Source organism: Pholcus phalangioides, unplaced genomic scaffold (assembly GCF_987345545.1).
Source record: "Pholcus phalangioides strain wild (caught in Gottingen) unplaced genomic scaffold, Ppha-v1.0 ptg000004l_1, whole genome shotgun sequence".
In the NCBI taxonomy this organism is placed as follows: Eukaryota; Metazoa; Arthropoda; class Arachnida; order Araneae; family Pholcidae; genus Pholcus; species Pholcus phalangioides.
This window is the reverse complement of record NW_028301597.1, coordinates 2,832,694-2,857,859: the sequence shown is the minus strand read 5'-3', so window position 1 is coordinate 2,857,859 and position 25,166 is coordinate 2,832,694. Positions and strand designations below refer to the sequence as shown.

General features: G+C 35.1%; 1 protein-coding gene across 1 annotated transcript; it reads left to right on the top strand.

Moving 5' to 3' along the window:
- Positions 1-4,716: 4,716 nt before the first annotated feature.
- LOC149086425 (fatty acyl-CoA reductase 1-like) lies at positions 4,717-21,329 on the top strand. The gene is made up of 12 exons (XM_089231809.1): positions 4,717-4,949; positions 7,564-7,680; positions 9,783-9,958; positions 14,298-14,370; positions 15,596-15,702; positions 15,871-16,048; positions 17,187-17,231; positions 17,322-17,440; positions 18,462-18,701; positions 18,844-18,973; positions 20,276-20,403; positions 20,942-21,329. Exons 1-12 carry the CDS (start codon positions 4,866-4,868, stop codon positions 21,075-21,077), a joined length of 1,533 nt encoding a protein of 510 aa, XP_089087935.1. The 5' UTR covers positions 4,717-4,865; the 3' UTR covers positions 21,078-21,329.
- The last annotated feature ends 3,837 nt before the right edge of the window (positions 21,330-25,166 follow it).

Here is a 25,166-nt window from a genome sequence, read left to right as displayed (position 1 = left end):
TTCTAATTGGGTTTTTGGAGCACAGGGTTTTGGTTATTAAAATAAAAAAATTAATTTTTTATTTTAATAACCAAACAACCCCCCTTGCAACACGGGTGACGTATCTGAAATTCCTGCCCCCCCCCTTCTCTCTTCTCCCTCTTTCTCTCTCTCTCTTCACACATGTATATACCACAAGAATGACTTTAATATCTCTCACCATTTTCTTGCTAGCTCATTTTGAAAACCGTCAGTCGATTGTGAGACGAAAGGATATGATGGGGTCAATGGATAATGATGAAAGATGTAAATTTTTTGCAGATTTTACAAGAAATTTTTGCTTCCCCCCCCCCCTCCTTCCCCCACAAGAGAACCATCAAGCCAATTGTTGTGAAACAAGTGTTAAATAACAACTTACAAACCCGTCTATGTTACGCTTATAAGAAAATCGAAATCCTTGGATAAAACTAAGGTAATTGAATTTTGAATTTTCAAGATTTTTTTGCATTTTTGACACAAACAATGCATTAAAAACATAAATGTCCGCAAATCTTTATTTTCTCCAATTTTCAAATTTGTAAAGAAATAATTCACTTCGTTAATTTTTTTCAGCCAAGATGATGCAGGGTACATTCATCTTCAAATAGAATTTTTCCAGAATTTTATTGCTAAATTTTAATTGCTAAATGTGATCATTTTTCCGTCAGGTACTTTCTCCTGGAAGCCATCTTAGAAACACCCTGAAAGTTGAACTTTAAGTACTGACCTCTGATGAATATGCCTCCAAAGGGCTTCAGATTCACCATATTTCTAACTCAAAATTTACACAATGCTTTATAAGCCAGGGCTTAACTAACTGAGAGGTAAAAAAAAATCTATAGTGAGAAAAGTAACCCGCTTATTTTGTCCTTCCAGACCCTTATTCAGGGTCTGAAAGGGATATGCTGATAGATCCCGTTCAGACAAACAAAAGAATAGAAAAAATCTACAGATTTACCTCCCTTCGATAAAAAAAAAGGTAAAGCATTAATTACCCTTGGAAAAGTTTATCTCGACTTACGTCGTCAGTCCTGTAATGAACCACTATCGTAAATCGGGGTATCACCGAATTATTCCAAGAAATACGGTAATACACACAAATGCATATGGTTATTCTGATTTCCCGTAAGTCCCCCTCCCCATCGCCTTTTTCACCGACTCATGGAAAATGTTGAGCAATTTAGTGAAATTTGCCGAATTAATTAATTTTCAAGGTTCGTTTGAGCAAGGTCTGAATCTGATGTTTTCTGTTTGGAAGCTTTCTAAACAAACCTTGAACTGATCGATGTTTCTTTCCCACTTAGTTACAATATGACACTCGGCACTCCATTATTCTTTTCTCTTCACACACACAAGTAAAAAACACTTCTTAAGTGTGAATGCACCTGAAAATGAAGAAAAACATTATCTTTTATCATACAATACTATATACAGGGTGATTACTTAATCCTCCCGCCGGATTTTACTGGTGAACCGTTGATTCTAGAGGCATACTTCCAATTAGAAAAAGTATCCAAATAATACGCTATTCATATTGCAAGGAGTTGTATAGTTATGAAAATAAAAAAAATAAATTTTTATACGGACACCCTGCGCTCAAAAACCCAATAAGAAAGTTTCCCTGAGGACAACACAAAAATTCCACGTTTCTAAGTGCTATATTCGCTGATATATTTGAATTCAAACATCTGAGAAAAGTTGAGAGAAAAAAACAACTGAGGACGAAAAACATTTCCCATTAGCTTATGCTGTTCTTTCCCATCTTTTCTCTGATTTCTGCAAATATTGTACTTAGAAACATGGATATTTTTTTTTCGGCTTCAGGAGTGACAAGGTAACAACTTTCTAATTGGGTTTTTGAGGACAGAGTGTCACCACAGTCCGTATAAAAAGTTAATTTTTTTTATATTAATAGCTAAAAAACAACCCCTTGTAATATAAATGGCGTATATATAAGTTCTACACGTTATTTGCATAATTTTTCTACTTGGAAGTATGCCTCTAGGATCTACGCTGTTCGGCAGTTAAATGCAGGAAGGGATTCACTAGTCACCCTGTATACATTAATAGCTTTATTGAAGTCAAGATTTATATACAATGTCATTTATTCTCTGACCTCTTTTGCATTTCCGACTTTAATATTCAACACACCTCGCAAAGCAATATTTCGAGATCCCTGCAATAGGTATGCAGTATGTATATAACATAGAAAATAGAATAGAACGTGGAATATTTTTATCACCAACAAATTAATTGTCAAAAACATTCTCATTATTATAATGATTAATAACAATGTTGAGAGACTAGGAAAACTAATGTTTATATACATATGCTTAATGATTTACGAAAAGACCTTTCCATCGTGATTTCGCAAAATTTTAATGAAATTTATTATTAAAGTTGCTACTTTTAAAACATATGTATAAATCATTACTTATAATTCCATTCAAAGTGAAATCCGATGTAAAATTATATTATCACATACCCTACCCTGTACGAGAGTTTTGTGCTCTAAATACAGGGTGTCCCATAAATTGGTAAATAGTTTAAAATTCATACAAAATCAAAGGAACAGGTATATTTAAATTCGGTTTGAAACTTTGAAATTTGAATTTTATTATCATGCACACACACACATGCGATATATAAAGCGACAGAAAGTAATTACAACACGACGTATATACGAACATACACGTACGACATACATAGTTCACTTCTGTTGTGCCTAAGGAATCAGCGCGACACGTCCAATTCAAGCTGTATAAAACATCGATGTTGGTGGCAAACAGTTATAAATCCCTTAAACCATAGTTTTCACTATCACAAGCCATTTACAATTTCATTATGAATTTAGAGAAAAAATTATTCTCACAAAGGGATTTTTTTTTTTCTTTTTGTAGTTCAGAAAAATAAATTTAGTTCAACTTGTTGTCCATAAGAGGGCGCTGCACGAAAGCAGAACAGGAGTGATCGGCCCGAACCTTTCTTCAATTTCTTCTTTCTCCGAAACGTTCGTAAAGCTTCAGCCAGCGATTCATTGCTGAAATAAAACAACTGCACCAATATGACTTTATCCGCCAATGCCAACGTCGCAATGAAAACCTTATTTAAGTGCCAGTAACAAGAAAATTCAGAAATGATCTGTTAATCGTACTCACCCTGTATTTGATAGGACTCAGATTTGCATATTTCCAGCGATTTGCTTCCGAGTAGAATTTTCTTTCCCCTCTCACGACAAAATGTGAACCGATTTCTTTTCTGTAACAAAAAAATCTCCTTTCCTGCGAATAATTTTTCCGCAAACCGCATTCAGATATACCAATTATTTCCATTCGTATGAATTTTTAAACTACAAATTTATTTGACACCCTGTGCTATGATATTTTAATCAAAAAAATTCAATAAAAAAACTTTCGATTCATCACAAACATCAAAACTTTGATTCTAAACGGCCCTCTTCAAATCGATATTAAATTCATAATATTAGAATCAATTAACTTAATTCAGTTGTAATACGTTGCTGATATCTGTAAACAGTTGAAACAATTGAGCATGGATTTTAAAAGCAAAATTAATTTAGAAATCTCATTTTAACTCAACGAATGAATTTCCAAAAACAAATTTCTAACAAAAATCTAAAGTCAAAAATTTTAAATTTTTTAATTAAAATTTCTCTGTATATTCGAAAAATTCGCAAGTAGCTCCTTCAAAGAAAATTATGTGTGACTTATACAAAGCTGGTGTAAAAAGACATTTCAATGACGTAGCTTATTGACCGGAAATTGCGAGAGTACCGCTGATATGTATTCTTTCTTAAAAGTTATAAATATTAAAATTTTTCTCTTAAATTGTTCTCTTGTTTCCGATATGTCTTTTACTTTGAACTTTTTTTTGGGATCTTATCGTCAAATATATTCATGAATTTGATAAGCTAAACGACCGTCCCACAAAACAAGAAACTTCCGCCATTTCTCAGATGTAAACCTTTTCCATGATGAATTTGTCATTAAAAACGGATGGGTTCCCAGCGCAAGGACATGGGTGTTATCTAAATAGTCCAAGGTATGAGCCATTTCAAAGCTTGTACAAACTGCACAGAAAAAGTGGATGTAAACAAAAGATACGAAGGAAGAAATAGCATTGTGAAATCTAGTGGAGCTACTCTGTATTCCCAAGTTTGATCTGAGTGGTTGGACGAAATCATTATCACTGTGCATTCTTTCCACACTGGGAAGAGAGGGAAATTGAAAGGCATGAGAAAAACCAAATTCTTCCTTTGAGGGCTCGTTCCTCCACGGAACGTGAGTTGAAAGAAGTTAACTTATAACTTCATCAGAACACGATTATTTCCTTTCTTACTTCCATTTCGAAATTCGAAACTGATAATCCTGCTCATCATTGTTTTCTCCATTTCACATCTGGACGGACACATACAAACATTATGTACACATAATGTTTAACCCCAAGCGAAACAATGAAACGCAAAGAGCAAGCGGATTCAAAACCTTTGTTCTTGAAGATCAGATATCCCGCTATGCACTCCGTGCACCTTGTTCATCACAGCTTGACCGACTTCTGTCGTAATTAGGATGATCATGATATTGTTTACCTTCTTCCTCAGGAAGACAGACAAAAAAAAAGTAAGTTTCAGAATCGGAGAAATTCGTCCGCAATATTCAGATGTCGTTAGTCCGAAGCTGAAGTGAGTCAAGCACTTGCCAGACAAACTCGGAATCTCGGTTCTGTTTCTCTGAAAGTGCTCCCATAAGCTTTATGTGCATATAAATACGAGAGAAGTAAACCTTCGATTTTCTTTTCCAAACAAACTCACTGGAATAAAAGTTGCTATGGAAAATAAAAAGTCTGAAATATCGAATTTCTATGAGGGTCGCTCTGTGTTTATAACTGGTGTTACAGGATTCATTGGAAAGGTGAGATTTTTTCTTGTTTTTGATCTATCTTTGTTTGATCGTTAAAGAGAACTGATTCCGTATAAGATGTATAACATCTTTTTCAAGTTGTATTACAATTTTAACCTATTTTTTTTGACAACTCTTCCGATTCATGACCAAAAAATGCAAACAATTTTTATATATGATTTCCCTTTACTTAAATAACATATTTCTTAGGTTTCAAAAAACTGGATATTACAGTAGAGTCCCGAAAGTTCGAGTTTCTTTATAATCCGAAAAATGAAAGTTTTTGAAGTTCCTTCATAAGATCCTCTTTTTCTCTCTCTTCCTTTTCTTCCTCCAAGAATCCAACTTCTTTATTTCTCCCCCCAGGAACACTACGTAGTACATAGTACATACGTATTGTGCAGTAATTAAAGTTTGAATGGGACTAGGCAGCCCTATAATGGATAGCTGATGTAACAAAATATTAAGCACCCTTGAATTAACGTAGCGCGAAGACGATTTTGACTCTCGGGGCTCGTTAAGAAAGAAGAGAAAGTTTGACCGTTTTCTTCGTATTGGTGGGCAATGGCACTATATCCTAATAGCTTACGTGGAATCATTGGCAAGGAAGTTTTGTAAATATCAGTGTCTCAGTGTCGCTCACCCTCAATCCCATCCCCAACTTTTCTCAACCCCTCATCTTCGTGCCCTTTTAACAATCTTCATTTTTTGAAACACATTGTATGGAGAATCTGTATCTTATTCGAGAATTAAAAATATAGTAAGTATACAAGTACTTTCTTTTCAAACCGAGCACAACTCAGGTCTATCACCATCTATGGGTGATTTACTGCCAAGTGAGTTGTGCCGGAAGTGTAACTGTGGGTGTACCTAACAGTCTGAGTGCGTATGTAGCGTTGTGTTTGATTTTTCAGTGCTACCATCTATATTTCAGAAATGAAGTGAGTGATGTTTCATGATTAAATTACATTTGTACTGTTTGTAGGACTGTTGCTCTCTGTGGCGAGACTTTTTAAAGGGGAGATAAGCTCGCATTCACTCCTTGAAGTTGGGAATCACAGAAAACCAACTTCAGCCGACCACCACTGTGGCGACGGTGGGGTTCGAGCTTGGGACCTCGCGACGCGAGTCAGTTACTATGACGACCCGATCACCACAAGTACTGTGCTTTTTTGTTTGTTTTTTTTTAGTAAAACTACCATTTAAAGCATTTTTTTATTGTTTTTCGGATAATTCGAATTTTTCGATAATCCGAGGTGACCTCGGACCCATCCAGCTCGAATTATCGAGACTTCACTGTATTTGAGAGGTTAAAGTCAGACTTATGCAAGTCACATTTTCAACCATTCTGACTCAAGTCCAGAAGTCCAATCTAGAAGAGTTGTGCTATTGGAAAAAAAATGAACTAATTCTCAGCTTCAATAGTTAGCCACTGCATTGTGAGATCACAAAATTTTTAACATGAGACTCTATGAAAACAATACAAATACAACGCCACAACAGGCAAAATGCCCAACGAAGTGGCTGAGAAAAAGATGCCCATAAAATATATAATTATATTACATAATATCATATATTTTAGTCTATAAATCTTTCTATCTATTTATAGTAAAACCTTTTTTTCTCAAAATGAGGATTAATTGATTTACACCACTCTGACTTTAATCGCCTTCGTTCAGTTAAGTAATAATAATAATAATAACGTATTCCCAAGAGATCGTTACGATCTGTCCAGGGAATTTGTTAGTGTTAGTAGACATCCATGCCCGACCCGGTATAACTTCTTAACTTAAACAAATTAATTAGCTTTATTCAATTAGAATAATTATTAGTTGCGTTTACACGGAAAACTTCATTTATCCCATGCGACAAAAAAAATTAAAAAATATTTTCAATTAAAAAAAAAATTATTTCTCTATAGTCAGGGCCAAAAAATATTTTTTTTATCGAAAATCAAGATAAAGTTTCTGAAAATTTAGTTTTTGAAAAATGATTAAAAAACTTTATCTCTTTATAAACAAATTAAATTTTAAAAAATACTATAACAATCGTTAGCCCTTTTAATTTTAAAAAATTATCGTTTCTTACAAAAATTTGTACAGGAAAAGTACCTGAAACATTTTTTAAACAAAGCATTGCGCAAACGCAACGTCAGTCAAAAATGGTTAAACAATTTCTAAGTGGTATAAAAAATTTTTTGTAAAAATGACTTTAATGGATGCAACATGAAATCACCAAACCAAGCCTGGATCATAGCGGTAATAATAATTTACATGCCACTAAAAACATACAAGCATTTCCATCTAGGTTGATACTAGAATTTTCTCTGTGTTCCATGGGATGAAGTCTATGAAAAAAAAAAATGTTTTTCTTTGTACGTTTCTGCATTTGATTATTTTATTAATTGTGACTAGTTAATTGTTTATTTGAGGTTTTCGTGCGTTTTTATTGGAGCAAATGAAGTTTCTGGCCAAAAACTTATCGTTTACATTTTTGTTTATTTCTTATTATATTGTGTTTTTTGGCGGAGGTTCGGACACATAATTTCGACTATATGCAAAAAAACTTCGTTTGCCTTTTTTCCGTGTTTATAATTGTGCCTGTTTAACTATAATATGTAATTTAGGTGCTCCTCGAAAAACTCCTGCGATCATGTCCAGGGTTGGAAAAAATCTATTTGCTCATGAGAGTGAAAAGAAGTAAAAGTCCCGAGATGAGACTCAGAGATCTTCTCAGCTCACAGGTTTGTATCACCGCATATTTTTTTCCCTTTTATATCGCATACGTTTGAGTAATGTTTAATGGATTTCCACATGACCCGCTCCCCTCCCCCCACAAGGGCACGGCTAACACGACAAAGGGCCTGGGACAAATGTCTACTTTTGTTGTTTTTACACTATAAATTCACTATAAATATTTTCAGTTTACTTAAGACTTACCCCATGGTACAGCTTCACATCACTTAAGTTATTTTACACATTTACTAATCACTTGAGTATTCTGCAAAGTTCCAGAGAACTTCAGTGGTCCACAGCATATATTCAGATTAGTTACGTGTCCCGCGGCACATTTTCAGATCAGTTAGGTGTCCCGCTGCACTTACCAGATCACTCAAGTGACCGATGGCATATTTACAGATCACTTAAGTAACCCGCGGCACAGTTCCAGATAACTCAAGTGGCCGCAGTACATTCACAGACCACCCAAGCGGCCCCCGTACCTTCACAGATCAGTAACCTGTAACCCCTCAAGTAACCTGCGATGTTTTTCCAAATCACTTAATTAAGTGGTCTGGAAACTTGGTCTGATCACTTAATTAAGTGGTCTTCGGCATGTTTACAAATCAGTGGAGTAGCACTCCCCTAAAGGTTACCCACCGTTACCAAATTTGTTGCAACGTTCTTACACCAAAGTTTGAGTTGGTCTTTGGTCTTGTACAGTCTTTGCGATGAATTCTCTCTTACTTGAAGATTCTCGAAAGCCACCTGAAGATCATTTCAAACCTGCTTTTCTTTCTGATGAACTCTTTAAAAACAAACAGTAGGTTCTCTTGCATAATCTTCAAATTTATTGACGATGTTGTCTAATCATTGAATGAATAGAATTTTCCTCCAGCATAAAACATCAAAAGAATGCAATCCAGTTTCTTCTCCTCGCGTTTCATTTTCGTCCTTGGCTTCATTACAATTGAGAAACTCATATCAACGTAACTTCTGTGAGTTACTCTTCATAAAATATTTACCTGTCTTGTCATTTTCAATTACCGCAGTTTATAGCATTTTTCCCACTTGTTAGATTTCTTTCTTTCCTTTTCCATGTTCAGTTATTATAGTTAGATACGATTTTTATTTGTTTAATTTCCACTTAATTCTTGTACATGCTAATTTTGCATTGTTTTGAATTAACACAGCTAACAGCTGACGGTTAACCCTTACACAACCTAACAGCAAGAAGGTGGTTTGCTTTCTATATTTCTTTATTTCTTAACGGAATAGGTAATTCCCCTCCCTTCCCACTTCAGTACAAGACATGTGCTGTTGGTGAACAAACATTAGTATTCTCAAAATTTATATTGCGATTTTCTTCTTCCAGAGATGTTTTTCCGATTGTCATTATCCTGGGGCAAGCTGGGACATGATCAGAATAGCATCTGCCTCGCTTGGAGACAACTTGGATTTGCCTGAGAATTTCGAGCCGTCCCCCCCCCCCCCGCTAAGGCCTTGCAATGAAGAGATATATGTTTCAGAGTAGAAAAAAAAGTTAATGATTCCGGAAACCAGGAAAGGAGGACAAAAGGATGCATTTTGTAGGAGGATTCTTGAATTGATTCCAAAAAGGAGGACGGATGGTAACCCTGGATTACCAGCAAGCCGCTACTCAGTGATGTCACGTTGATGCTGCCATCTAGTAGTGTTATTTGAAGCCAGAAAGTGGATGATTTTCAAGCTGATTTTAAAACATTACATGATTTTAACTCTTAAGGTGGATTCATACCAACAGACATATGCCGATGGGCCCCCACAAAGGGTTTCTGACATGGCTCCAGCCCTGGGCCCCGGGGGGGATTTTAATCATTTTTTTGTTTTTTCACACTATATAAATTCATCATAAAGGGGGCCCCGTTAAAGTCTGGTCGGGGGGCCCGTAAAAGATCCCAGCCTAGGGGCCCTGTTTCATGATGTGGGGGCCATGCACATGTCGTGTCAGATATGCCAAACATTCTTCAACATAAAACCAATTAAACACAAAATATCTAAGACACAAAATATCTATTAGACAAAATATCTAAAATAATCGAATATTTGTTTTAATTTCTTCTTTTCGTTCCCCCCACCCGACCCCCAGGTCTTCGATGTCTTGAAAAAAGAGAGGCCAAGTGTTTTCAAGAAGCTTGTCTGCGTCACCGGCGACATTTGTCTTCCAGGCTTCGGAATCTCAGATGATCAGATGAAGGAGTTGATGGACAATGTTTCGGTCGTATTTCACGTGGCTGCAAGTGTAAAATATGACGAGCCGATAAAGTAAGCAGCCGAACTGATGCTGAAATCCGTACTTGCTCCAATAATCTCATAAGAATTCACCAATCAACAAACAGTAGATCATAGTGAGAATAAATCTCAGTTTCCTGCTATATTTACCATACGCGAAATTATATTAATTCTCGGGAAGATATGATTGCAGATAGTTGAATGTGTTTCGCGAACTTTTAAAACCTTCTTTAACCCTTTATCTACCGCATTAGGAAAAAAAATTAATAATTATCAAGTGAATTTTTATGTGTACATCATTTTAGTTCTAATCATAACCTAAACAATTTTTTTTTTAATTAGTACATAACGAATTAGTTTATGTGGTACTTTTTAAAATACTGTCACAACTATACGCTGAACCCAATTCAAATGTATTGAATGAGGTACTGAATACATTTGCTTGGGTATTTATTCCATTTTTCCACAAATCAAACATAATTTGTTTTATATATTTGGGGAGTATTTTGCTGGGTGTAGTCAGGGTTCGCAGGTTTATGACGCATGACAGTTTTTAGCGGTTTAAACCAGTGGTTCCCAACGTCGGCGTTAACGCCCCTGGAAGGGCGATGGAATGTTCCAGGGGGTAATAAAAGCTACGGGCATAACCCAAGATTCTATGGGGTAGATTGTGTTGGGGGGGGGGGGGGCGATGGGAGAAAAAAGTTTGGGAAACTATGGTGTAAACCGTGGTTTAAACGGTCACGTCAAAAACCTCTGTCAAAAACTTTCACAAACCTCAAATACGCTTTTCAATATAAAAAATTTCTGTAAAAAATACTCACATTGATTGCATGCAATGTTTAAAAGTGACTATGTTATACAAAGAATAAATACTTAATACTTAGAGGCCAAAATATAGGTTTTAATTTTTTGGGGTGGTCAAATCTATTAAAGTCATAGTCAGAATACCGGACGGATAGATGAGCATAAGTAATATTATAAAGCATGGCTAAGCGAGAGATTAGTCGGTGAGTAGCGAGTGGGTGGAGATTGATTTCGAGTTTAAGATCGGAAACGGAACTGAAAGAGGACAAGCAGTCATGAATAAAGCGGGTGGATTTATTTTGGATAGATTCAAGTTTGTCGATGTCAGTAGAGGTGTTGGGGTCCCAGATCTCAGCTGCATAAGAGAGAACGGGAGAAATTTAAGTTCTGGGTAGCAGAGAAGTCGGACGTCACGAGTAGAATGTTTGAGGTTGCGGCGTAGGAAGAAAAGTTTGCTGAGGCATTTCTGGTAGATATAATCGATATGATTATTCCAACGTAGAAGTCAGCCGAGATTATGTGACACTCAGATATTTAAATTGAGGAACTTGGGATATAGCTACGTTCTTGATCAAGTATGAGAATTCGAGGAAGAGAGAAGCTCTCGTGAAAACTGTTTTAAGAGGTTGTGATAGGCATATGCCAAAATGAGCACCAGCCTGAGTTGGAAACAAGATTACGTTGTAGAATTTCTTGATTTGATTTGTAATTAATTACACGGTAAATTACAGTCATCAGCAAAAAATCTAATGGTGTAGTTGGGAGTTTCATGGAGATCGTTTATATGTATGTTACTTCCAAAGCCTGAAGTTGGCCACTTAGTGAACGAGCCAGCCCAGTTGACCCGGCCAATGTCCGAAATTCGGGCTTTGGCCAGTTCCTATATATATATCAATCCCTATATATCCCTATATCGATCCCTACGATTAGGAGAGTCATCGCCCCGCTAGCGTTTTTTTTTTTTTTTGTGACAATTATAATAGCCATAATTATTATATTTAGCTATGGCAACCCTAACGATCAAAGGAATCTGAATATTGATATCGTGACTGGTTTGTCGGGGATCAACTGGGCCATCTGGTTCACGAAGTGGCCAACTTCGGTATTTGGCAATAAAATATATTAAAAACAATAAATAGGGGAGGACCGCTCCCTGAGGAGTATCTGAATTTACAGTGGCAAATATTGAGTCACGATCTCTAAAATGAACAAACTGTTTACGATTTTTCGGGAAAGTAAATTTTCAACGTGGGGACCCACAACTGAGGAGAAAGAGTAAGTGGGTCTGGTGCTGCTAGTGCCGAAACCACCATTTGAAAATCATGGGAAGATCAAAATTTATATTTGCTCCAGGCAACAGAGTGCATTTTTGTTTTTAGTTGCTTAGTTGCGGCTCTGGCTCAACGATTATTGAAGATTGCTTTAGTTTCTTGAAAGTACTATAAATGGGAGAAATAGTTTGTGGACCGGCAAAAAAATAAATAAAAAGGGAAATAATTAGCAAACAGTAAAAAGAAAAATAAGTAGGAGAAATAATCTGAAGATCGGCGAAAAAATTAATGAATAGAATAAATAATTTGCGGGTTCAAAAAGTGGAAGAAATAATTGGCAGATTTGCTGATGGCTACGACAGAAATAAAACCACATATAGAGACATATAGTATTCAATAAGACTGAAATTATGTAGCGGTTATATGAATTGATCGAAATGTGACCAGCAGCAAAATCTCACGGACCGATCTGCGAACGAGCGCAGTGGTTGAAGAACTGTGTACTATGTCTTTTATACGTATCTCATCAAGTGCGTCGAAACAAATCAAATATTCGATTGAAAATTTCTTGATTGAACAATACACCACTATTGTTGCTAAAACTTGAAACCGTCAGTGAAATAAACGTCATAAATTACAGTTGGGAAAAAGAGGGCGAAAGGGAAAAAAAGTCCGAAGATTTCAATCGTCGTGTCTTAACCTGTGATCAACAGCAATAGGATATCATCTCGTCAGTCATTTTTCTAAGTGATATTGCACAGAGGCAGTGCAAACGAGGAAAAAATGACAGACAACATAAAATTTAGCAGATTATTGCCTCGAACATTGATCTTCTTCCTCCCCAACCCCCATTGCCATTGTCTAACGGGTCGTGTTTTTGGTGGTTTTTTTTTCTTTTTGAACAGAAAGAAGGGAAAAACATTCTTTTCATCTTTTGTTCATTGGATTTGGAAAATGAATTTAATTTTTACGTTTACATGAGGCAATAAAATAACACATGTTCTCGGACATTATGCAATTGATATTCACCTATTTTTTTCACTCGGTGGTCAAAAATTGAACTGTTTTTTTATTGAATTTGAATTAGTCCATATATCCTATATACTGTACTAAGTTTCACCAAAATACCTCCGTCAGAATGAGCGCTACATACGTCTGAGTAGTGTCAGTTTGTTCATAACCCCCCCCCCCCCCGTATTAATTCAACAGGTCCACGCTGCTAGAACGTGCTGCTTTGTAAGAGAAATTAATAGGGTACGAGAATGTTTAAGACTCATCTCAGAATGAATCGCAACACTTTTAAGTAAATTATTTTGTTGAACAATTTTCTGTTATGATTCATGTTGTCAATCATTTTTTCCTGTTTCAAATAATGAAAAAAATCATTTTTTTCATTATTTTGATTGTAAAAGATAGTTGTATGTAGTTTTCTTTGTAATATAAATCATGTTTTTCTCATCAATATAGTAAAAATTTATGTCGTTTTCTTTTCGACTTTGTAACTTTCCCTATTATTTTTTGCCAACTCTTCTCATTTACCACGGACCTCGTCAGGTCATTCCTCTGTCCTTTTCTCCGTGGTTCGACTGTTCGTGTATATCCATGCATTCCATTGTTTAATGCTTATTTTGTCTATAATTATTCAGCTCTTGAAATATTCTGTAAATTTTTTTTTTCATGTGCAGAGATAAAATTTAATTGAACTGATGAATTTTAAAGAATAATATAAAAAACAAAAGAAACTCTAAATGAGACCGACATTTTACGATCTGGTAATTGGCCTTTTTTACATTAACTTTGAAACTTTGAGCACATTCATCTTTCGATTTTGAAGGTGATATGATATCTTCATTCTTTCCTATGTACCTTCACATTTTTAGAATTAACCCCGTTAACTGTAGAATATATGTAGGAAAAATGAATCAAAATATGGAATTTTTTTCCCCTGTTTGGTTTCGTACATTATATCAACAAAAAACATTTAAAAAAACTCAATTTAGGCTTCAAGGTGAAGTGAAAAGAATCAGCTAATCACAAACATTGTTTCCGACATAGGTAGAGGGTTAAACTTTTTTCTCAGGTGAAAAAAAAATTTCGATTCTATACTCTAGAAAAATAGTGTCAAGCTTCATTTCTGAAATTCAGTAGAATATTACGATACACAGTACGATGGACAAATTTGCCCAACAAAAACACGTCATTAATGTTTAACCAACGAACAAGTACGAAAAGAAATTAACCATATTTCAAACAGTTTTTTAAGGTCTTTTCATATTCTCTCTCTTCCGTTTCAGAAAAGCTATGGAAATGAATGTCGTAGCAGTGAGGACTGTTTTACAGATTTGTAACAAAATGAAAAATTTGCAAGTAAGTACTTTTTCATTTCCGAGGGAGTGGTTCTAGTATGCATCGAGCAGAGCCGCCCTTAAGGGTGTACGACAAGTGTGGTCACACCAGACCTCGCGCTTTGGAAGGGGCGCACTCACGGTGATAGAAGCGAAATATATACAGTATATATATATATATATCAATTAATTTTTTTAGTCTCGAACAGGGGGTCAATAAATGCATTTTGTTTCTCTTTGCGATTCAAAGGAACCCAGAACTCCGATTCAAACGGGGAGGGGGAAGCAAATTATTGAATGTTTTCATCAATTCTGAAATTATTTCTTTCATTACTTCAGAATTTTCATCAATTCTAGAATTCTTTCACTAATTCTGAATTTTCATAAGGGTTGATAAATATTTTTCAATTATTTTTCTTATTTTCATCAATCCTAAACTTCCATTAGTTTCAATTTATTTCTTTCATTAAGTCATAATTTTCATTAGTTGTGAACCTGTTTGTTTTATTAGTTTAAAATTTTTTCCCGTTCTGAATATTCATGAATTCAAGGTTTTCATTAATTTTCATATTAGTTTACTGATAGTTATTTTGTATGTGTATATATTTATTTCTGAATGGATATTTTTCAGCATTCCTGTATATTTTGTAATAATGGGTGAATTTTTAGGTGTCTCGATTCCCCCCCCCCCCACGAAACTGTTAAGACGTCCCTGTCCCCCCCCCCCCAATTTATTCTCACACTGAGGCCCTGAGACTGGTAAGGGTGGCCCTGATATCGAAGAATTGCGATTTTGTGAAGATGTGGTCATTTTTCCTATTTGGTGTCTGTTTCGAAATTATTATGTTACTTAGCAGTTGCAATAAATTCCGAACCTATTCCTTATTTAAAGTGATTTAATGTTTTAAATTTATATTTCTGGTGTTTCTAGTTACTCTTTCTTCATCATTAGAAATTAAATTAAATTATTCATTCAACTGCTGGCTTCGATGCTTTACCGATTTCACATCTGTCATAGTTCATCAAATTAACACACAATAGTTTCAAAATTCATGAAATTAATGGAACACGAGTGTTACAAAAAATATGAATTGGTTTAAGGCTAGTTTTAGCCTCCGTTCTGTGTCCTCATTTTTGATTTCATTATGTAAGTTGTTTTGTTTTTCTTCTCTAATACGTTTAAAGGTAAATAATATGATGTAACTTATTTTTTATTAAATAAATCCAAGTCTTTTGCATTGAAATAGTCTTTGGTGCATGTTTCCACTGCATTCGCCAATTGTCATCTGAAAAACATAGAAGAGAAAGTTTTGCCTTCCAAGTTTTCCCCTCAAAGCATCATTGACATGATGGAGTAAGTAAAATACGATAACCATCCAGAATCATTGATTTTTTTCTTACTTAAAATTATATTATTTTTCTTTTGTTTTCAACACCATAAATCACTATTTCGAGGAAATAATTTGTTCACAGTAGCGATGTAACTTCGAATTCACACGTTTGGCTTTTTTTCTATCTGTAGGTGGATGCCAAGCGATCTTCTAGAGGATATAACCCCGAAGCTCCTAGAAGATCGGCCAAACACTTACATCTTCACAAAAGCTCTGGCAGAAAACGTTATAATTGATGAACACGGTTCGATTCCCGTATCTATAATAAGGCCATCAACTGTAAATGTTGCGTGGAAAGAACCCTATGCCGTGAGTAACTAAATTCTGCGTCATCTATGAGAGCTGTTTCAAAAATAGAGGCTGATTGTTCATAAAAGATATTTTTGTATTTAAAATAAAACGAGCTTTTATCAAACACTCTACATAAAGTTTTACTTCCAATTCAACAACATTCTGAATTGCACGGCCGTAGCTTGAAAGTGTTTTGTAGTGGAATACGTCAGTCAATGTTAAATCTCGCAGAGAAATGAGTCTGAGGTGCATGTTCGTTTAGTTGTTATTAGTAGGGGGGGGGGGGTTTGTTGCAAGCTCTTTGAAGCACACGCACTATCAGCCCGAAAAAAATATATTTTTTAATAATATTTGAGATAAGACTGATTTTCTTGAATTTTGTTTATTTATGTATTTATTTATTTGCACATCTCAACAGGCTGAGCTCAATTACAGAGATGGAAAACCACCTCGGACATAAAAAACTACCACAAATACAATAAAGTAATTAAAATATAAAAGAAAAGTAAAATAAAATAACGATAATAATTCATCGAATTTACACGTTAAGGATTAAATCCTCAGACACATAATATAAAAACATATATACGTAATAGAAATGCAAATTGATAATTCAACACAAGGAAAATAAAGCTATGCCTATCCAAAATAAAAATAAAAACCGGAAAATAGAGGAATTGCAGAAAAATACAATATACAATGATAAGTAAACAGAAAGAAATTAATATGAGGAAGAAATGAAAACGAAAGAAAAAAATCATGGTGTCAAACCACTCTTAGAGATGAAAAAAATATTAATGAGAAATATGTGCAGTAAACCTAGTAGAATGAGGAATCTTAATGAAAAATATCTGAGAATTCCCACGTATAATAATTTTTTTATTTGTACATTAAAGACCTGATTTATGCGTGAAAGGACTTCTTTCAACTGAGGGCATATTTATTTCGGCATTATTCTCTGTCACATGAGAGTGAATGATGGTGATATATAACTGACGAATTCACATTCATTTTCCCAGAGAACCTGTTAAATTCAATGTGCATGCGTAACTCAAATTTACCGTTTCTTTCAGCCAAACGGCCCTCGTAAATTAGCTCGACAAATTTTTTATCGTTTTTTCAACGTGAATTCTTCATCATACTTATTCTTTTCCAGGGTTGGGTTGATAGCATGAATGGACCTGCAGGCATCGGTGTTGTGGTAAGGTCTTGGAAAAAAGTATTATTTATTAGTTCGTATTATTTCTTGTTATTCAACAAAAATCAATCACTACTTTTTGGTTTATTACAGGGTGGTAAAGGTGTTCTGCGTACTATGGTCGTTCACGACGACAAATATCCCGATCTCGTGCCAGTAGATGTGGTTACGAATACGATGATTGCCGCTGGTTGGTCCACGGCTCAGAACAAGTATTTGGCTTCTTTCTTCACTTGATTTCATTCCTCAATCTGGAACGCTATAATCATCAATCTATTAAGTTTAGTACAATTTGGAAAAACTGACTTCTTCAAAGATGTTTTCTTTTTTTCCTCCGATAAAAAGTTTCGAAGCGCTAAAACATAAACTAAAAAAGTTTGATTGCAAGAAGAACTTCTGAAGTACAGGGTGTCCCATAAATTCCTAAATAGTTAAAAAAAAATTCCTAAAAATTGAAGGAACTGTTATATTTGAATGCGGTTTGTGGTTAGTTCCAACCTTTGTCGATAGAGAGCGCTATAACCAGTCCGGTAGGAGTGATTGAACCTGAACCTTTCTTGAATCTCTTTTATGTCCGAAACGTTCGTGAGCTTCACCCGGCTGAGGTAAATGAAATAACCTTCACTAATAGTACTTCTATCCATCAATGTGAACAGCACAATGAAAACCTTATGTAAGTACCAATGACAGCAAAATTCAGAAACGAGCCGCTAATCGTACACCCGGCATTTTATAAGACTCTGATTTGCATGTTTCCAGTGATTTGCTTTCGTACAGCATCCATCTTCTATTTACAAAAATTTTAAATAATTTTTGTTTTCTAAATCAAAAAAAAATCCCGCTCCTCCCGTGAAAATAACATTTTCGCAAACCACATTCAGATATACGGATTCCTTCAATTTTTATGATTTTTTAAGCTATTTGCGAATTTATGGGACATCCTGCTGTTTGATTACCAACTGATCAATATTTTGAAATTTTCAACGTCTAATAATAGTTCAAGTAAAATATTTAATAGATGGAATCGGACGGGGAGAAATTACCGTCACACTTTCTCTGAAATGTGAGAATCAATTGTAGATTTTTATTCGCTATAAAAATTCAAATTATTTCACGAGATATAATTCCACTCTTTTATCTCTCTCTCTCTCAGTCTCTATCTCTATCTCTCTTTAAAATGCCAATACTTACTCTGTACTTCTGAAATTTCACTCAGATTCTAATAATTTTCAGATCGAAAGAGGTTATGGTGTACAACAGCACTAACACTAATGCAGAAGCACTGTCCTGGGGTGAAATAATCAGTATCACTTACCCTACATATATGGAAATTCCAAGTTCGGAATTATACTGGTATCCTGTCAATAACTTCCAGCGGAGTCGTACCGTGAGCAGAATCTACGAGGTTCTCTTCCATTATTTACCGGCGTTGTTTATTGATTTATTGGCTTACGTAACCTTCAGCAAACCTGGGTAAGGCTGTCTCGATCCCCTTTTTTTTTTTGCATAGAAATTATTTGATGAACAAGTTTTTCCGAGCATTAAAAAACTTATTTCGAAAAACCCTGATTAGAGCTTTTCAAAACTGTCATCTTGCTTTCCCCTATTATTTCAGAATGGTCAATCTATATCACAAAATCCACAAAATGTCACATGGTTACGAGTTCTTCACGACCAATGATTGGAATTACGAGACGAGAAATGTGCTAGACCTGAGCAATCGATTATCAAAAGAGGATAAAAAGGTTATGAAGATAGTTCATTTTTAATTTTGTTTTTGGAATTTGTTTGTGTAAAAATACTTTTACCAATTCAGTTCACTCACCTCAAAGGCGACGCAATTTAGACTGATTTCTCGGGTTTTCAAGAATAGTATTTACAAATTTGGAAAAAAAACATGATGACCCAGAACAATCATGGTAATTGCAAGGCAATTTTAGTTCTAATTAAAAACACTAAAATGAAACAAATACGGAGTTTTCAAACAGTTAGTTGTTACATAACAAATCCGTCATTTAGACTTCTTCCTGGACGGGAGGAGGGCAAGCACATGTTACTCAATGTATATGCATATATATATACATACAAAACGTTAAAACGGCATTCTTGTTGAAATTTTGAAATTTATTCGGGAGAAAGAGAACACCATGCATGCAAATGTAACCTGTAAGTACTAGCACAGCCTTTATCTCATCAACCGCGTGTGGTAGAGGTATGATTCCAATTTAAAAATGCTCAACAGGCGCTCAAAAATTACCCTGTACCAGTTTTGAGAGTGGAAATACGGTGTTAACTCTGTGTGTGTGTGTGTGTGTGTGTGTGTGTGTGTGTGTGTGTGTGTGTGTGTGTGTGTGTGTGTGTGTGTGTGTGTGTGTGTGTGCGCGCGCGTGTGTTGAATATCACTTAGAAACATGAAATTTTTTTCTTGGCACCTCTGTATACACCATTTCTAGTGTATTTTTTAAAGCCGGGGGGAATGCCTCCCTGACTCCCCCTTCCAAATGAAAATGACGGGCCTGCATAAAAAATTATCTTACCCGGTAATATAAATTACCGTCAGTAGAATAAAGGCTTAAAGTATTTATTTGCATTAATCTCAACACTGCGAATCGGAATGATCATAACAAACCTACTACGGATGACGAGAAATTCTTCTTTTCCCTCACGTTTACTGGTATATTCATCTGTTTCTTTTTTGGTGTGTGTGCGTGCGTTTTTTTTTTTTTTTTTTTTTTTCTCTGCCGTGAGTATTACAAACTTTAACAATGAACTTCACTGATTCCACTTTAGGCACCTTTCAGCAAAACAAAGGCAAAACACATTCAGCGAAAATAACGATGAACTCAATGTTCCACGCGTTACAAATATGATACATACCTGGTATATACTATACATGGTATATCATGAGCAAAACTAAAATTGTTGCTAACAAAAGAAAATGCTCTGTCGCATTTTGTTCCTGTGAATGTTTCAACGAACATAATTATTCACACAATATGCAAATATGTATATGAGCCTGAAATTTGTGTGTAATGTATGTCTTTCAGATTTTCTATTGTGATATCCGTGACCTTAATTGGAATGACTATTTGAAAGACCACGTGTACGGTTGCCGCAAATACCTTATGAACGAAGGCCCCGAAACTATTCCGGATGGAAAGAAAAAACTGAGAAGGTTCGTTTTCAAAATATCATCTCCTACAGGAGCCATACATACAGTAACGGCTCGGTGCGCTGTGTGCGTGTGTTCTCCATACAAATCTACAACTTTGAATCGATCGTCACCAAATTTTGCATATATACCAAACGAGGCCCGACTTGAACGATAGGCTACTTTGAAAGTGTGCTACCTCAAATGCCCGAAATGGGCCACAATGATTTTTAGGCCTCAACAATCACTTTCGGAATGTTTACTTTGGTTACCGTGGTTCAATAGCAATGCGTTTCAGACATGTATACCTTTACATGCCTTTACAATGGTAATGATGGCAGTATTATGTATACATGTATGATAGCTTATATGCCTTTATAATGGTTTGTCACTTTTTCAATTTTCTGAGTAATTGAAGAAAGCCCGGGCAGCGCCGGGTGTTGTGGATAGTAGTAAGTAAATATGAAAGATAAATTATCCAAAAAAAAAGTTGATCGATACTTTAATGCATATTAGATTTTGAAAATACAATTTAAACTTGAATTTCTTTACTCTGTTTCAGGTTATATATCATTTCCAGGGCATGTTACGCCCTGTTAGCATGCGGAGTCTCGAGAATCTTCTTCTCCACTTTCTTAACGAATGCATTGGAATACATCATGTACTTACATAATGAGATCCGATACGGTGAATTTTGATATCAATTGATGTGAAGAATTCGATGAATCAGAACAATTTTAAGACCGGAGGAAATAGAATATGGATAATATATATAAGGAACAAAACCTTTATACCATTAATCCTCAATTCGATAGTCATGATTGCAAGTTTTGTAAAATTCCGAAATCCGGTTTAAAAGAGAAAAAAAGTCCAGGATTTCTATTTCCGAATTAAGGAAATTTTTATATTTTTATAAAGTGAAGTGAAATTTCCTGTAACTTTTTTTTATGGAACAGATTATTAATTTTCATTCCGAATTTGAATAGTACCTTATCTTTATGTATTACAAGTTGCATTGTGTGTAAAGATTATTCTTTAGAAAATAATAAATGAATTCCAATAAAACAATACACGTGAATGTTGCGTGCGAAACTACAATCGTTGCATCCGAAAGACATGATATGGATCGAGAAAAAGTATACATCTGTTCCCGATCATTGTTCATAGGCCAGGTTCACACTGGACCGATACGATAAGCGGTACAACCCGAAACTCAACACGGACTGATTAAAAAAACTTGAAATCCAGGTTTTTAACTAACCCGTGTTGAGTTGCGGGTTGTATCGGTCCAGTATGAACCTGGCCTTGAATGCAGTAACGTCTCAACAAATGGGATAACGGGCAGGACGAAAGACGACTTGTCAAAAGAGAACCAATCAGAGTTAAGAGAACCTAATCGAATAGGTTCCCTCGAGAACCATTGAAGATTTTTATCAATTCTGATTTTTTTTTATTACATCAGTATTTAATTTAATTTGTTATTCAAAATTTGATTCGGTTTTTTACGTAAATTAACATTTCTTATGTTGGCGAATTCCAGCTGTAATAGTAAAAGTGTTTCTTCTAGGTGCCACACTGGCACGATATTGCAACTCTTTCGAGGGAAAGATTGTTCCATGCATGCACCCCATCTGACTCTTGCTTTTTCCTCTCTCTCATATCGCCCCCTCCATGCCAGAATCACGAATAAGCAATGTCCTTGGAAAGAAAAAAAAAGAACGTAGTAAATGACGTTTGAATGTTTACTAGACCCGTGTTACTTTATGGAAGTTATTTTCCTAAAATGTTTTGCAACATGTATTTCAATTGCGGTACACATTCGCGTTTCAGGAAAAACTTAGATATTAAAATAAGGTATCCAACCAGCTGATAAAAAAAAGGGGGGAAATTTACACATTCGTGCTTCTGGCATGAGGAGGACGATATACAGTCAAACCTTGTTAGTGCGTCACCCGGGTTATGCGTTACTTCGCTTACCGGGTCACTTTTTGGACATCCCAATCATCCTTTATGGGATTCTCATGTTAGTAAACTCCTAATAATGTGTCACCCCACTCCGCTTAAACTTTTTGAAAGTACTCGTGGGAAAATTACCATACAAATCGGAAACTCTTCGTACAATATACACGATGAATCCAACGTTCACTCTTATGACATCAAAGATCTACCTAGCACTTCAAGCAGACGCCACTGAAGCCTCCATTCCTCCCCCTCCCCCACCCTCTGTCACTGCAGGCTTGTTGAAATGTCAACATTAAGCTATTTCTTACTTGGAAATAATTAAGCTGGATTTTTTTTTTCAGCGAGTTGCGGTTCAATCAGTTTGGTCAGCTTTAAGCTGAGATGAAGTCCATGGCAGAAATTCGTCGTGTTGTTGTTGTTTTTTTTTTTGTTTTTTTTTTAGACAAAAAAAAACCTGGTTTTTGTCCCTCAGTATTTTTATCGGCTTTTTGATGTTTCAAAATTTTAAAGGCCGAAATAAGATTCGAATTAATTTTTTTCACTTATTTCCCCTTCTGATACTTTAGTTTAGAGAGATATCAGTTATAAAACTCATAAAAAAACTTTCCTGTATGTTGTCTGGATTTGTGTGTCCATGCCCATAAAAGCAGCATCAAAATTAAAAACAAAAAAAATTAAATTTTATTTTTCCTTGAAAATAAGCTATTTAAAAAAATCAAATTTATGGCATAAGCGTTGAAATGAATGAAATTTTTGTTTTGTAAATTAAGTTTGGAATCACGCGTTCAAGAAAAAGGAATCAAGTGTTTTCATGTAAGAAAATTATTTTTCTAATTAATAAAACTGATGTTTCCAATTGGGAACATTAGCCGTAAAAAGATTAAAAAATCTTAGCTGGACGATTGTAACGTAGCAGGACAGCTGCAACCCTGTGTTCACCCTACTGCCAGAATGTCCTTCGAATTTAAAAAAAGTGCGTTCACCTTTAAAGACAAGGCGGCGTTATAGAGGAGGAATATGAAAGATCGACCTATTAAGAAAATTTGTATCGGGACTGGAAAGCACACGTCTACCAATTTCTTCTTCTTTGGAAAAAAAAGATCGCTTCAACTACCAATTCCACGCAAACAAAACTCACCAGTGATTTTTCAGTGAGAATAAAAAAACTAAGTGTTTATTCACTTAATCTTTTGAACTCATAAAGAATATTTTATTTTCATTTATGATGAGAAGAATTAAACTGCCATACAAGAAGACAGTACTTTGGCTTCCATTAACATGGAAAAATCTGCGAATTCTTAAAAATAAAAAAAATTAATAGTTCGTGTTATTCAAATGAGTAATAATATAGCAAATAAACATTAATTGATTAAAGAAAAACTCTAATAATCAATTTTCATAACGAAACTCGTTTAAATAACTACAATTTGTTTTTTTTTTCTGCATGAATGCATCAATCAATAGAGAAATAAGAATCAGCGCAGCCGTGACTTACTCCGTTCAACGAGTCACTCCGCTTACGAGATCATATTTTCGGTCTTCCAAGAGCGGCTTATTAACGAGGTCTGACTGTATATACAAACCTGGAAGAGAAATACTTTATTATATACCGTCCGTACTTTTACCCCAACTCCAATTAGGTCAGGATTACACTATAAAAATTTCATAAAGTTATTTTATAAAATAAAAAATGGCCAATAAAGTTACCGGTTGCATTCGAGCAAATGCAACCGATAACAATATTAGTTGCATTTTTAAAGTTTTATGAATGTAATCTTTTATGAAATTTTTATTATGTAATCCCGGCCTTGGACAAAAGCAAGGGAAAGAAACAAGGATCTAAAATTCGAGCACCTTTTTAAAAAATGTGATGAAAGATTTGACTCGGCAACTTTTTTGCAGCTGAAAAACGAGCTTTAAATTACAGTGAAACGAGGATGGGCTGAGATCTCAATGCCTCACTGGCGATATTTTAAAAACGGTTTTCCCAAACATTTTTATAAGCTCTGATCCCACGGCTCTGATTAAAAGGAATTATTAAATTTGTAGCTCTTGTCTAACACGTAGGGATACCTACTGTCATGAAATGTTGATGGGGGGAAATCCTGTTTAAAAAGTGAATCCCGGTAATCCAAACAGATCCCGGTCCTGGGACCAGGCTCGGAGCAACGGAGTTCTACTGCAGTCGACGCTCGTCACAACGAACCCATCGTTCCGTCGTAAACGGATGATATATCATGGGATCGTGAAATCGAAAGAAAAACATATGGGATAGTCATTATATGAAAACATATGGTTATAATAATGTCGTTATAGCGAGCGTGGGCTGCACGTGACTTTCTTCGAAATCCATCGTCACGATGTGTCACCGAGATAAGAGACTATTGTACAAGAAAAAAATCGAAATTTCTCTTCAAGCACTAATAAGCATAATTTGGAGATGTTAAGAACGAGAATGAACGTATAATCCTGAATGACGTGAGTTAAAAAAACAAAGTGCGGCTTTCCTTTAGCAAGGGAAGAAAGCGTTTTTATAAACAAAAAGCATAATTCATTGGATAAACATCTTCCTCGACTGCATTCTATTAAAAGTTTTTAAAAAAAACTGTCTTTTTTTTTCTCTTGTGTAGAAATGCTATTGTGACGTAGATCATAACTACGCGACGATAACAATAGTAATGAAAGTTATTAAAGAAGTGAGAGAAAAACTCTCGCCGTGTTTCATTATCTCATTTACTCATCGGAGAAAAAGAGAAATTCTCATCTTTGAAACGCGTAAAAAAACTCATGATATACATACGGAAACTTCCCATATCCTACTAATG

Coding starts and splice junctions, on each gene's coding strand:
- LOC149086425 (XM_089231809.1), top strand. CDS start 4,866: ATGGAAAATAAAAAGTCTGAAATATCGAATTTCTATGAGGGTCGCTCT. Junction 4,950..7,563: donor TTACAGGATTCATTGGAAAG/GTGAGATTTTTT, acceptor TATGTAATTTAG/GTGCTCCTCGAAAAACTCCT. Junction 7,681..9,782: donor GAGATCTTCTCAGCTCACAG/GTTTGTATCACC, acceptor CCCGACCCCCAG/GTCTTCGATGTCTTGAAAAA.